General features: G+C 39.3%; 1 protein-coding gene across 2 annotated transcripts in view; it reads left to right on the top strand.

Moving 5' to 3' along the window:
* LOC149281823 (disabled homolog 2-interacting protein-like) overlaps window positions 1-14,262 on the top strand; it is a 147,363-nt gene extending 133,101 nt beyond the window's left edge. The window contains exons 12-16 of one of the 2 annotated variants that reach the window (XM_089498934.1): window positions 5,894-6,046; window positions 7,320-7,322; window positions 10,847-11,049; window positions 12,684-12,771; window positions 14,095-14,262. In XM_089498934.1, coding sequence (XP_089355060.1) covers window positions 5,894-6,046; window positions 7,320-7,322; window positions 10,847-11,049; window positions 12,684-12,771; window positions 14,095-14,262 — 615 coding nt within the window. The remainder of the gene's footprint in view (window positions 1-5,893; window positions 6,047-7,319; window positions 7,323-10,846; window positions 11,050-12,683; window positions 12,772-14,094) is intronic. The other variant, XM_089498933.1, reaches the window with a different exon arrangement.
* The last annotated feature ends 1,289 nt before the right edge of the window (window positions 14,263-15,551 follow it).

Here is a 15,551-nt window from a genome sequence, read left to right as displayed (position 1 = left end):
TTATTATTATTATCTCAGGGAAACAAATGTTAATAAAAAAAGTACTTTTAGGAACCAATATTTGGGATGTGCATTCATAGTGATAAAAATAGTAATCTCAAACGATAGGTTTCCATAAACTGCTTAGTTTACAGGAACAATGTGGCACACGGATCTTGGCCTTTCCATGAAATTGGTCAAGATATGGATTTATTCTTTATAGAGGGCATTGTTAATACCGATCTATGGGCAGTTCTGGAAGGGGTTAAAGCGAGAAGTTTTTCTGTAAGCCCCAATTGAGACCACGATATGTTTGCATGTGACTCAAGGCAACTATGTAACAGAATTAATGTTGTGAGTTGCTTTGTTTTTGTAATTTTTAGTCGCTGCCGATACCTTTTATTGGGCCAACATAGAAAAAGGTACATCATAGGTTTCTTTTTAAGATGAAGAAGAGTCTTTGGAGGTTCCAGAAGTTTTTGTAACTTTACATCTCTTCCTACGTTGGCCTAATATCATCTTCACCTAAAGACTTAATTTTCTCTTGGGATAATACGACTATATCATTTTTTATTTTCTGTGTCTCCAAGGATACTACTTTACACAAAACATAAACTTGTAGTCCGGAATGTTTACAGCTTAATATCTATACCTCTGTCCTTCGGGGAAATCGTCATGAAAGGAAGCAGCCAACTTACTGAAATATTATTTTTTCTTTTTTAAAAAAAAAAAAATTTAGGAAGATTTGTGTAGAAAGTTGCAATAGCCACAGCCCAGGACCTGCAAGATTATATTAAGCAGAAGTAAATGGCATGTAATTGAGTTGCTATGAGCTTCGGTTCATTGGCTTAACTTTTAATCAAAAAACAAACTACAATGATCAACCGAGCATTCAGGAATTGGAAGAAGAGCTGTAATTATCAACCAGTTAATGCCAAAGTAACTTATGTCACAATTTGGGATTTTTTTTTAAAAATATTTTCCCAAATCGTACTGTAGAACTCTCACCGTTTCACTCAGAACCTTTTGATTCTTGGTACTTGGTATGGTCCATGGAGAGCAACCATGTTCTCTGGGTCTCTATGGTTTCCAATTTTTATTACATCTTTGGATTCCAAGACTTTGGAATCCAAATTAATATAATCAATGGGAATATTTTTTGTGACTCTTTTTGGAATCCCTATAAATCACCGGAAAAAAACAATTTACCTTTCAAATGAATACTCCAAAATTATCGCCTCGCTCGGACCATCCAGCCTTGGCTTTTGTCGACAAACAAATGCATTTTGTACTGTTGTGTTTTCGGTTAGATTATATTTTAGCGAAGAAGGACAGGTGAATGAATTATTGAAGTCGAGGACAAGTGAATGACCTATTTGTCAGCGTTTATGACATTTAGCACAGCTTTGCTGCTATGTAACCCTTAACATATCAAACACTTCATCGACTACACAGTTTGAAAAGGAAAAACAAATATAGGTAGGTCGCATGTCCTCAAAAAAAAAAAAAAGCCAATTACTGTATAATTTCTGTTCTTTTGTTCAAAAAATGCCATTATTAAATGTTTTGGCCTGTAGTACATACAGCCATGGGATTCTTCTGAAACGAAACAGAATACGCTACTCAAACTGTCCCCGTTTGGCTGAAATTGGCCCTCTAGGGACAACGTATCATTATATGAGTGGTTTTAATGAGCATTTCGAAGCATTTTTATGTATTATTAAAACAACGTTTTTTTTAATCATTAACACATTCATAACGACTTTACAAACTACTAATGAAGTAGAGTGGAGAATTTCACCAGCGCTAATAATATTCTGCTCCAGAATATACATCTGTTATCGTAATTGCCTCAACTGAATGCTACTTTAGATGACCGCATGTATGCTTAAATCTCTTTAATAATTAAGGACTAACATTCTACTCCATTGAAGAGAAGAAAACATACCACAGTCCGTTCTCTTAAAAATGAGAGGGTTTGTTCTTATTATAGCTTGTCAAAAATGAAAGGGTAAACATGCAGGTTATTAACGGCAGAGAAGACAGTCCCATCACTAAAAAGCAATTTGTCTGCCTGAAATTTCAGTTTTAAGGTCATTCAGGTGGAAACGATCAATGGTGGGGAGAAAAAAAAGACATTCTAATAGTTGTGTTGTTGAAATAGATATGATTGGAAGGGTAATTATTTATTTGTATCATATTTTAGAACATATATAATAATGAACAGGGCATAACATCGCCATCGTTACGACGGCCATTTTTTTTTCTCCATGGCATCACCCAACCCTTGCCCATTAGGACACAGGGTTCCAGTCTCTGCCCTGGCATGTGGATGCATTATTGTTTCAATTGAGTTACATGGCCTCTTACTCTTGGAAAGTTAGTATTAAAAGGTGTTCCGACTAGAAGCAGGAGATTTGGAAATGTCTGCAAAGTCAACCCAGAGTCCAACTATGGAAGCTGCTGATAAGGGAGAGACCCAAAGCTGGTCAGACCTGAGCACCTCTCTAGAGCCAGTGCCTTCCATGATCAGAAGGTCAGAGCTTTTCTAGCTCAATAAAACCCCATCTTGTCATACAGACCCATCATTAGGGTCTAGATGTTCCTCTGACAGCTCCTGTTCCTCCAACGGTTCCACAAAATGTATCAGTAAGCCCAAACATAGAAGGTCTTTGGATCTTAGAAGATTTAAAGCCCTATCATCAGCAGCACTGAAGAGGAGGAAGCCCAACAAACTTTGACTGACATTATGGACTGTCCTCTTCATCCCGGTTAATCACCAGATCCCTGTATCTAGGGAAATAAAAAATGGTGCACATTTAGCTACTTAAAGATTTAGGGAAAGAATCTAATATTGCATTATTAAAGTTCTTTAGTTCTTCTTTGTTATTTCTTGGTGATACTGCCTCTTTATAAGTTGCACGGCAGAATTGATTGTTAAAGTGAAGGTAGACATACATCGGTCTCTCGGAACCATAACTAAGCCATCGTATCAAGTCTGATCATTTGATCCGAATCGCTCCTTTTGTTTTTCGAGAGACTCTTTCGCTTGCCTTGTGGCCGGCTAATATGCTTTCATCATGCAGCACTTCATCAAGGCTTTGATCAAAGGCTATCAATCAGAATGTAGGTCTTTTGTTTACAGCTATTGATTTATGAGTAATAACTGTGCAAGTGTTGACATTAGCAAATGTACCATTTACCCGTATGTGTACTGTAGCGATCAATACTAATTTTAAGGACGCTGTTTTGCAAAGCATCTGGCTACCTGTTAACGCGGAATGAATGAGAATGAAATTGTAATTGTTCCAGGCATAATGGAAGCCGACCATTTCCTTTTTATAACCCTGTATTTAGGGCAACAAGCGACTTTAATGGATATTTTTTAGGGCTCATAGCTGCTCTTCATACTTCATTAGTGGTGGTATAATAAGTACCCCCCCCAACATTTTAAATGGCCAGAGGGACTTTTTAGGAGTTGTGGTTAGAAATGGGGTCTTAGATGAAGAATAATGTATTTAATTTACACAGTTAATTTAAAAAGCCATTTCCAGCTGTTTCTATACACATTATAGGGGCTTTTATGTCTGTAGAACCCTGCGATCCCCTCATACCCAGCAAACATTCTGAGCTCCTAGAAAAGAGGGGCATCAGGGGAGGAATGAGGGGCATCAGGGGAGGAAAGAAGGGCACAGAGATTTGGAAACCAAAGAGGTAATGTCTTCTCTAAATTGGGTCTATGTTGTGACTTAGGGCACAGGCGTTAAATTAGGTCCTTATTCCTGATCCAAACATTCTGTCTGTGGTTTGGTTTAGTGGGATAAATATTCTCAGACGAGCCAAACTTTTTAATTCTCGAAGGGTTGTTTGAATGTCACCCAGCAAGGAATTGCATTGCACTGTATGGTAAAATTTCCCTTCTTTATCTGTAATGAATTTGGAGTAGCGTTAATAATAATTCAAATATTGATATAAAAAATCAATTCGGCCTCTTTTCCCTAAATGCACGTGGCAGGAATAGCTGATGACGGAGCAGCGGGATGTCAGATCCTAGATGGCTCTCGGAATGCTTATGAGAAAGAGATACTTCTTTAAAAAAATTCATCAGGTCTACAGAGAACATAATAGAAAAAAAACCATAAAAAATAGCAGCCAATTGTGACTCCCTGACCAACACAGTGATCATCATCTTCTGGGAGGCAGCAAAGCAAACTAATATACCCAATGTATATAGAGAATGTATATAGAGAATGTATATAGAGAATGTATATAGAGAATGAAGGAACGCGCCCGACCCATTTGCATTTAAAATGGCTGTACGTTTGTTTTGGCCATTTTTCTTTTAGTTTTAGACTTTTTTGTTGTGTTTTCTTTTTGGACATTCGTAGAATGTACAATAAATCATAGCTCCCACATGTCCTGCATTTGCGGGGCCAGTGGAGCTCATGGGGCAGTTGGGGAGATCCTCGCCACCTCACGCCCCATTCCCACCCACTTCTGCGTATGGCCCACCCACTTCCACCTATGGTCCTGACAACTTTGCCCTTACAAAAAAAATACTGCAGTTTTTCTGAAGTAATACTGCAGTTTTTTGGACATGAAAAAACTGCAATACTGCACTTTTACTGCAGTATTACTGCACATTTACTGCCGTATTACTGCATTTGTACTTCACTGTACTGCAGTTGTACTGCAGTTATTTTTGTACGGAAGTACAAATTCAATAAAGCTACAGTACTTTGAAGTACAACTGTAGGTTTGCAATATAAAAAAAATATTGCAGTAAATGTGCAGTAATATTGCAATAAAAGTGCAGTATTGCAGTTTTTTCATGTCCAAAAAACTGCAGTATTACTTCAGAAAAAACTGCAGTAATTTTTCGTAAGGGTGTCCTCTGACCACCGCCCCAACATAGATGTCCCAATCAATCTATATATATCTATACTTTGATTTACGCTTGGCGTTATTGATGACACCAGCAGGTACGTCGCCAATAACCCAAAGATTGGTTTTTACCATTGGGCCCTAATACAGGCCATTGCGCCTTCTTCAGATCTCTTTCCCCAGCTGGCCTGTTAAACACCAACTTCAATTTGCCGAAGACAGTCAAAATACAGGGATATATTAAACAATTTGCGTTCAGCGCGTCTTAAGTAATTCTTTCCCGGCAGTTCTTTGAAAGGTACGCCTGTTTGAGTTCAACGCTAAATTTCCCCAGAGAGCTTATCCTCCAGAAGGATAGATTATGATTCAGTTACAGAAGGCTGTAATTATTTTATTTTGCTTATGTAATCATCTCTACTTATGTATCCTCCATCATTCAGTCTTTTGATAGTTTGATACCCAATTAACTCTCCATATGCAGAAACGTTAATACTGGATCCCTTTGGCCGATAATCCTAATGGAGTTCACCTCTTTCCAGTCTATCCCTCAGTGTCCATCGTGTCCATCTTTGGTAACCCCAATTGATCCTAATAATAGTCTTATCTTTCCTCATCCTTCCTCCGCTTTCCTTTCCCACCTGCTGTCATTGGGGGCCATCTTTGAAAGATTGATTTAGTAAAAAGCGTTGGACCCCTGAAGGTGTCTGTGATGTGGGCAGATATCATTTTTTGGAAAGGGCACCCATCATTACATAAATTAAATGGGTAAAGCCATTGCTTTCTATATGAACGGCTGTATCGGTCATAGAGAACCCAGTTTTCTACACCTCCATTGCTGTGTTCCATGGTCTTCCACATATTGAACACTTGACTAGATTGCCACAGTAGACACTCGTTAGGCCCATCGCCAGAAAAGACGTTTCTAGAACGTTACGTGTAATCTCACATCCATTTTTTTTCATTATCTTTTTTTGTTTTGTTTTCTTTATTTCATTCATTTCTTTTGTTATGGTTGTATGTTCTGTTTTAGGCCCCCTCACCCGTGAATCCCAATGCCCTGGACCGAACTGCTGCTTGGTTGTTGAATATGAATTCGCAGCTTTTAGAAGATGATTCTGCAGACTCAGATATCAAGCACAGGGATAAACTCAGGATTAAGGATGAATTCACCCAAGCAGAAAAGGTAACACCAAAACGGGATAGAACAACCAATCAAAAAGACACAACTTCCTGATGCCAACCATGTGGCATGGAAAACGCACGTTGTCAGTTTATTCCCTTCCATAAGGTCATTAGCATTTTTTGGAAAGACATTATGTGGAGTTTTACTTTATTTAAAGGGGGCCCGTCCCTTTCTAATGTTTTATGGTTTTCAGGTCATTATATTTCATATGAATGCTTAATGATGATTATCAATCAAAATTAAATGATAGGTATCAGAAAACCATGTTTTCTGTACGCCAATGAGAGCAGCCATCATAAGGATGTTCATCCCCTTAGGCTTCCCACCTCCTATTGCTGAAAGCCTAGAAGCATAGAATTTGATGGCAGATGAGAACCATTCTGCCCCATCTTGTCTGCGTATTTCTCAATCAGTCCTTGGTCTCGTCTTCGATTCAGGATAGCTTTATGCCTATCCACTTTATCTGCCACCCTCTCGACCGTCTTTATAAAGAAATGAGTGGGTGACAGATCAGCTTGGTCTCAAATGCCAATTCATGCATTGATCTTCTTGAATACCAATAGACTGACGTTTACCGATGCCACAAAGGAGGTAGCACCCACCGTGCTACCTGCAAGCAATTGGAAATCTGTCCTCTTCTGGTACAGACCTCCATGCTTTGGGCGGCATGAATGGATATAATGCCGGTTCTCGAAATTTTGCAATGTACGTCTCCTAGTGGGAGAAAGTCCAGTCCCTTTAATGTCCATCACAATGATGGACCCATAAGAGAACAGGGGGTGTTTTTTGGGGGGGCACCTAGGTGTGCGAATGGTTGTTGCTCTTGGTCTGGCATGGATTGGAACTCCATTAAATGCATCGCTGGTCAAGGTTGAAAAGGGTGGTAGTTTTACAGAGCTTTTTGATACCTATTTATTACCAAGCATTTGCCCCTGGCTCTAACAGCTTTGAAGAGTTAGACGCTGTTATCCTGGGAAAATATATATTTAAACAACAAGATGCCCTCAAAAGTAAAATTCTAATACACACTGAACTAATGGATGCTTTATTCTGACATATACCAGTCTCTGATGCTCACAGAAAAAGTTTGCCCGTTAGTAACACAAGCAAAGAATGCATTTCTTTTTTTTATACTGAAAATGTATTATTTTCGAAGCTCCAATTCTATATAACTTATACCGTGTGGTACACGTTTCAATTAATTCCGTAATTTTATAATTTAAATAAAAAAATCTTGGAAAATTCAACGCAGAGGCATCGTGATAAATTACAGCAGGTATCATTTGCATGCTTTTGTGAAAAAAAAAAAAAAAAATTGTAGAAAAAAAAAATCACAGTGCCTGCCGGCTTTGAATTTTCATGAGCTACCAATTTTGTTTCAGGAAAAAAAAGAAAATTCCAGCTGGGTATAACTCCTCATTAAAAAAAAAAAAGAAGAATATGTCCCTTAAAACCACTATCCTCCAGGTCCAAGGAATGGTTGGAATGGGAAGGCTGTCCCAAGCAGAGAGCTCGCCCGGAGCAAACAAAAATTGAGTCGGAATTTTTTTAGCGCTACTCGACGAACGGGCTGTATATCTTAAACCCCCCACTGAGCGGATACTAAGACATACTGTACTTACAATGCACTCTAACCTTTCTTAGAAGCCTCGCTCCCTATAAACTCTTAAAATCCCATCACATGGACATCTTTAAGACTCATAAATGTCAAATCCGTCACCTGCGCCGCTCGATGACTCTTTCTCATTTTTTACCGCTGTAGGTTTTCTTTAATAATGTCCCGTATTCCAAGCTGTGAAAACTAACTCATACTTATACCATAATATAAATTGTTTGTTTTTTTTAAAATTAATTATTTTTCTTATTTTTTTAATGAATATTTGTGCGATGCAGGGGACCTGGATCCTGCTGTGTATGCCCCCCCCCCCAAGTTACCGGTGAAGGAGGGAAGGGGATAGAGTGTTAAATGGGGGGCATAAGGCATTTCTGGAGGCAGAGTGGCACATAGGGGGTCAAAAGGCATATCATGGGGCACAGTGGCATATAGAGGGTTAAAAGGTGTATCATGGGGCACAGTGGCATTTAGAGGGTTAAAAGGCATATCATGGGGCACAGTGGCATATATGGGGTATAAGGCATTTCTGGGGCAGAGTGGCAAGCCTGGGGGCAGATGTGCATAACTGGGGGGGCAGGTTGAAAAAATAAGAAATAAAAACAAAATATTTTTCTCAATCGTAGCTTTTATTAACAAACAATAGTTCACATAGTTTACATGAATTAACATTTACTGGTAAAACTTTTTTCCTATAGGGTCGTCTTATATTCAGGCTTTTTCTTTTTTTCATAAATTAATATTCAGATTTTGGGGGGTCGTCTTATAATCAGGGTCGTCTTATAATTGAGCAAATACGGTAGTTAAAGTAGCCCTTAATAATAACTGTATTTCGTTATCTATGTTTTCTGTATTTACTTAATTTCTTTCCCTCTTGTGATCTTCTGGTAATCTTTTTTTCTAAAAAAAAATGCTGGTTTTCTTTGTCCTGCGACGGAGCGCAGTGGGCAGTGGGCGCATTAATTTCCGTTACTTCAACATTCCGCGTACATTATTTCACTTGATACCTTGTTAATGAGAAACAAGGAATGATTTAGATATGTCCACACGTTCGCCATGGCAACAGCACAAGGCAATGTATCACTGGGTAATTGGTATGGAAACACTAATGGTTAAATACCTATATACATTTCTAAAGAGAATGTTCACTTATTTCCCAAGACGATCGAGGCAGATGATGGTGGCTCTTAGTAACACTTCAGGGCCACAATCTGATATACGTTTGTTTAATTCATTCGCAAAATAGTACAGACAGAGATGACAAATGGTCCAGTATTTGCATATGCATTCACAATACTAGATATAATGAATGGGTTCTCGTTCTGTTTTCGTAGCCCCAGCCTAGGAGACAAACATCCTGAATCATTATCATGCTGCCTGTGATTGAATTGAATGGCTCAGTCTTAATCACCAATTTGGTCTATGGAGGAACGGACCTCATTAGCATTGCCATAAAACATTAGCTCAGCGTGGTGTTTGAGCCGGGAAAGTCACCCAAAATATCAAATGACTAACAATGGTGTCAATGCTGACCGACATTACTGTATACAGCGCTGGGGGGTTATATTACTGTATACAGCGCTGGGGGTTATATTACTGTATACAGTGCTGGGGGTTATTATTACTGTATACAGCGCTGGGGGTTATATTACTGTATGCAGCGCTGGGGGTTATATTACTGTATACAGCGCTGGGGGTTATATTACTGTATACAGCGCTGGGGGGTGATATTACTGTATACAGCGCTGGGGGGTTATATTACTGTATACAGCGCTGGGGGTTATATTACTGTATACAGCGCTGGGGGTTATATTACTGTATACAGCGCTGGGGGTTATATTACTGTATACAGCGCTGGGGGGTTATATTACTGTATTCAGCGCTGGGGGTTATATTACTGTATACAGCGCGGGGGGTTATATTACTGTATACAGCGCTGGGGCGTTATTACTGTATACAGCGCTGGGAGGTTGTTACTGTATACAGCATTGTGGGGTTATTACTGTATACAGCGCTGGGGGGTTATATTACTGTATTCAGCGCTGGGGGGTTATATTACTGTATTCAGCGCTGGGGGGTTATATTACTGTATACAGTGCTGGGGGTTATATTACTGTATACAGCGCTGGGGGTTATATTACTGTATTCAGCGCTGGGGGGTTATTACTGTATACAGCGCTGGGGAATTTTTTTTCCATGGGATTCCTCCTAAAATTTTATTTTTATGGGGATAACTCTATAGAAACCTAGCGTGTCATGCAAACCAGTGCCGTATTGAGCAGATGGTAAATCAGAAACCGGTAATAAGCGTTAACATTCTAAACTTTGGCTCTTAATTCTGTTTTAATTGCAGTAATTTATTTCCAGGCTATCAATACAGTATGGAATTATAGCACAGCCACACGTTACTTTTGTATGCTCACATTGCGTGTAGCGTGGCACATTGGGCAGTCTGGGTTGGTGTGAGGGGCTCTGTTGACCAGCGGCCCCCCGGGCATTTGAATTAGATTGTTAGAATGTTGTTGATACAATGCTGACAATTTACGCTTTATACTAAAAAATCTAATTAACTTTTTTCTTTTAAGGATCTTTTTTTTGGAAGAATATATCCCTGTTGGCTTTTATAATAAATAAATAAATACATAAATAATGAAAGATTCCGCTAGGAATGTCAGCAATCAGCGGTGAACTAAGAGCATTCTCTGTCTATTATGATTACCGAGTGATCAAAGAAATTGCAAATTGACATTGTTCCGGTGCTTATCAAAAATATCACACCAGTCGATTGATATCAAGAAGAATCTTCTTGCTAACAATGTTTCATTAAATAGGGTACAATAAACAATTGGATAGAGAATGATAATAAAGAAACGGTTAGCTCTTCTAACCTTCCAAGATGTGTGATGTAGACATAGGGAAGCACCAAACTCTAGGTCTTCATATCTCGATTTGAGGTCATTCCTGGGAATATTGGTGGATTTATGCTTTAATAATCAGATTACTTTATGGGAGTGGAAAGCAGAAGAGGTTTGGAATGTCTGGAACATGATTTATATCTAGATAACGAACAAGAGGCCAAGCGAATGAATGAGAAATCCCATAGTATCTGTAGAGTTCTGACGTATAATTGTCACATGGATCTGATACTGGATATTTGAAGCTAATATTCTGTTTTTGTTTCCCTGTAGTACCAACAGGAGATCATGGTTCTGCAGGACAAATTGCGTCTGTCGAATAAGAAGCTGGAAGATTATGAAAACCGCTGCAAGAGCCAGGACGAGCAAACCCAAAAGGTACTTCTGGAATACCAAGCAAGGCTGGAGGAAAGTGAGGAGAGACTTCGGAGGCAACAGGAAGACAAGGAGATGCAGATGAAAGGAATTATAAGCAGGTATGAATATGAAAAGTTTAATATAGTATGGGTCTTTGGACCCCCCCCCCAGAGGTGTAACGTTAACTACTACAACTTAATGAAGACAAAAGAAGCCCTGAGCAGCACCATGGTTTCTGTTGGTGTGTTCTCATGTACCCTTAAAATCTGCTCTCTTGATTTAGATAAATAGAAGAAATGGGTCCCCGGTAATTGTCTTCTCTCAAATGCGAAAGAGGAACCTGGTTCTCACCTCTAGATCCGCAACCCCAACAATATCTGAGGGCGATGGGGGATGTGGACGTGGCCACAAACCACTCCAAAATGAGACAAAGGGTTAGACTGGCAGGTCTGAGTGTTTTAATTACCATCCATACTCATGGGATGGAGGTTACTCACCCACCGAAGATGTGGCTGGCGCATCACTGGTACTTGGAAGGATCTCCTCGGTCCCCAGTCCATTTATTTAGAAAGAAAATAAAGTCTCAACCCCATTAACAGGAAAACGCGAAGCCTCTGTCTTTTTTGTAAAAATACAATTTTACCAACACAAACCTCAATTTTCCCACATTTTAACATCTCTTTAATCAATTAGGGTTCAACATACCACGACCTCTGTTCAATCTGAAAATCATATCAGCGATAAACTCAGGATTTGCTGATTTTATCTGCTAAAAAAGGATTAGCGGAAAAAGTTGCTGAACCTACCAACTGGCTGCTAATTGTAAAACCGCGTGGGTATCAGAAGCAAATTTGCCTTTAGGATAAGATGTGTATCCTGCGTCTTCATTGTTTCAGCAAGACTCCCTTTTAAGTGGAGATTATAACAGCCTGAGCATTCATTATCTATGGTCCTTAACGTTCAAAGCACCTCAAATTCTAGAATCCTTAATTGATATTAAACGAGCGATTTCTGCGATTTCCGTTACTAGAAATAATTTCTATTGTGAATTTTTTTTTTTTTTACGGGCACGTTTTGCTGTTCCCCCCCCCCCCCCCATTCGCTTGATCTAAACGTTTCTTACTGGAGAACTATCCATCATAATGTAACAAGCACCCGCTTTTCTCCGAGTCCGTGTCACCCTCTCATCATGTAGTAACACTGAACGGACACACAGTTAGAGGGGAATTGGGTCAGATGACAAATTGCCATCCACCAAACCCCGTCCAACTTGAGAGCTCTACATCATAACAAGTTTCAATGTCGCTCTAATAGAAGAATGTATTGATTTCTATATGGCTTCTTGAATTACGCAATCTTTTATATGGTCTCATCGGCTGGTCGCATTACATTATGGGGATTTTTGCTATTCTGTAGGTCGGCGGATCAGAGGCCATAGTGAAAATGTGAACTGTTATGGAGGCTTGAAAGAATGCGGTTGGGGTTGCTGTTCCAGGCCATACCCTCACATAAATACAAATAGGAAATATTTAGATGGTACATGAACCAGACATGGTAGAGCTATAGAGATTAGCCAAACCCCATGTTTACATTTTGGGGGTTTTGGGTATATCAACTAAGGAGACCATTGAAGGAACTCACTGCTCCTCTTCTGAATTCTGTGAGATCCCTCAGGACCTCAACGGAGGGTTGACTTGACCTTAGTTGCCACCATGAGCTTGTTGATTAATACTGAGTATGTTTTTCGTTCCAGATTAATGTCTGTGGAAGAGGAGTTAAAGAAAGACCATGCCGACATGCAAGCCGCCGTGGATTCCAAGCAGAAGATTATCGATGCACAGGTCTGGGACATATTTTATTAATCTTACTTTATGATAGGTTAAAACATGGCTGCCTCCATTCGAATATAAGGTACCCTTATGTTAAGTATTTTAAATGAATAGACCCGCAGAGAGAGGCATGCCTTAGGCAATGAACAAGATTACTTATTATATCGAGGTAAGTCAGCTAATTTAATTCTTTCGTGCTAAACACTTCCTTTCAATACCTAGACATCGGCATGAAACAGCTACTTACAGATAACATATCATCAGTGCTCACAGCCCCTTATCTTTGCACAGCGGGCACGGGGAAATTGTAGGTTATGTCTCTAATAACTATGAAATTAATGAAAACCATTATCGTTGTATCATGTCCAACGTTAATTATAATTTCCAATCAGGGAACAAGCGCCAAGTCTGATCTCTCTGGCAAGACCTATCACCGTGCCCTAAAATGATTTCATGGATCTCGTTTAGATTTTTAATAAGCAACATTGTAATTTGTAGGTCATTCTCAATGTACATTTTCGTAATTATTAGAGCAATGAGCCCCTATTAGGAAATTACATCTGTCGGACTTAGCAGTCTCTCGCCGACGGATAAAAAAAATAAATCTTTATGTAAGGAAAGTCAAGGGTTCTAATTTCCTCAAGAAGGTTCTTTTTTAATCATTTTCACGTTTAAATAAATTTAGAGCACCAAAAGGTGGCAAGGGGCTCCATACTAACCCCAAGCTCCATTCCACCTAAACTGGTGGTCTACTAAAGGGTTGTCCAACCATTCCTTGCATTGGACCTTTTACCCATCAAAGCAAACCCATATTAAGCCAAAATATGATGCATTATAACCTTTTTTGCTGAAATATGAGTTTGACGTGTATGTTCAAAGAAAAAAAAGACATTTTAAAATACATGATGATCAAAAACCTAGTCCCATGAGTTTGAGGGTCATCAGCCTTAAGGAAATATCCTGCTTAGACATCAAGAACTTAGTCCCATGAGTTTGAGGGCCATAAGGAAATATCCTGCTTAGACATCAAGAACCTAGTCCCATGAGTTTGAGGGCCATCAGCCTCAAGGAAACCTCCTGCTTAGACATTAAGAACCTAGTCCCATGAGTTTGAGGGCCATCAGCCTTAAGGAAACCTCCTGCTTAGACACCTCAGGCACCTTTATGAACATGTCAACTTGGTATTAATGTTTCTCTGTCTTTTTGATCAGAGGACACACGTTGACCTAGACGTGTATGTCTTGTGTGGGACAGAAACTAGCACGGGTTGTCCCTCGCCCTGTCCGTTCCTTCTTGAAAAGAATATTGACCTCCTCTCACTTCTCGTTTTTTTAGGAGAAACGTATCGCATCCCTGGACGCGGCCAACGCCAGACTTATGAGCGCCCTCACGCAACTTAAAGAGAGGTACAACATGCAGACACGTAATGGAATCTCCCCCACAAACCCAACTAAATTGCAGATCACAGAGAACGGAGAGTTCAGAAACAGCAGTAATTGTTAACAAAGCGGGAACACGTCAGAGATGAACCCCAACAGTCATGAACTCAGCTGCCAGCAGCACTTCAAGGGATACCTGCTCATTTAATGGAAGCAGCGTTTGACTGATGCATTTTGTGGATCTAATACCCCTAAAAAGCGAAAGCCAATGCTTTGGGGGGGGAAATAGTAAAGAAAAAAAAACCAAAACAAGAAAAACAAAACACACACACACATACAAAAAAAAAACTTGTAGAAAATGTGCCATAACAATACATATTTGTATATGATTTGCTGTCCTTGCTGGTGAATTATTTCAATGTTAAATGTCTAAATAATAATTATAATTAGTATTTCTTTTTATCCGATTCTCTTTGATCCCTTTGACAAATTTTATCCAAAAGGTTCAAAGGGATAACTAAAAAAGAAAAATTGATTTAAAGACGTAAACAAATGTTTATGTTTATTTAAAGGGAAAAAAACCACACACAACCAAATCTCTACAACCAGATTAGTTACTTGGGCAGGTTGTCCATACTTTCTAATGGAATTAGAACATCCTCTTGTTTTGTTTCAATTGAGAAATAACATTTTCTGTCAATTGTGTTGCAGCAACAACTGTGTTAAGTCCCCCCCCCCGGGAAATAGCGTTTTATTGAACAGCCTTCAATAATATATCAGGCTCAAGCTCGAGAGTTGGCCAGTTTTGTCCATTGTACGCACGCCTTTAGCCACCGAATAAAAACCCATATAAAAAAAAACTATTTTCAGCAGATATACAGAGCTGTGTTATTCCTCTAGCCCACCTATTTAATGAAAAAAGAGATTATAATTTTTCTCTTTCCCTCTTTCCCCCTTTTAATAGAAAAAAAAATGGATGTCAGTGGTTTTCCAACTTGGAAACTGTTAAAAACATTTTTTTTAATAAAAAAAAAAGCCTTTGGCAGGTAGAGCCAACAGCAGACCCCTTGCTCAGATTTGACAACAATTTACAATTTTAAATATCTACAACCCACAAAGACAGCGAATAATGGGGGGTTTTAGGAGGTGTGGTCATGGACAGTTGAGGTTGGGCACATGGGCATTTGGCCAAAGTGGGACCTAGCGTATTTTCTGATCAGTGATCATAATGGGGCCATGAGGCAGGGCAGACACATATGTAACACACATGACAGATTTTGGGGTAGGTTGGGATATAAAAGGGTTGGGACTTTTATGAGACATATTCACTTCCATCCATTTTTGGTCACACAGCACCCACATATCAGCATACTCCATCAATATTTTGAGTTCCATCATCTACAACCAGTTCTC

The sequence above is a fragment of the Sceloporus occidentalis genome, unplaced genomic scaffold (assembly GCF_023333645.1).
Source record: "Sceloporus occidentalis isolate IW3139 unplaced genomic scaffold, rSceOcc1.0.p SCAF_127, whole genome shotgun sequence".
Classification (NCBI taxonomy): domain Eukaryota; kingdom Metazoa; phylum Chordata; class Lepidosauria; order Squamata; family Phrynosomatidae; genus Sceloporus; species Sceloporus occidentalis.
Note: the sequence above shows the minus strand (reverse complement) of the source record. Positions and strands in the feature narration are given on the sequence as shown.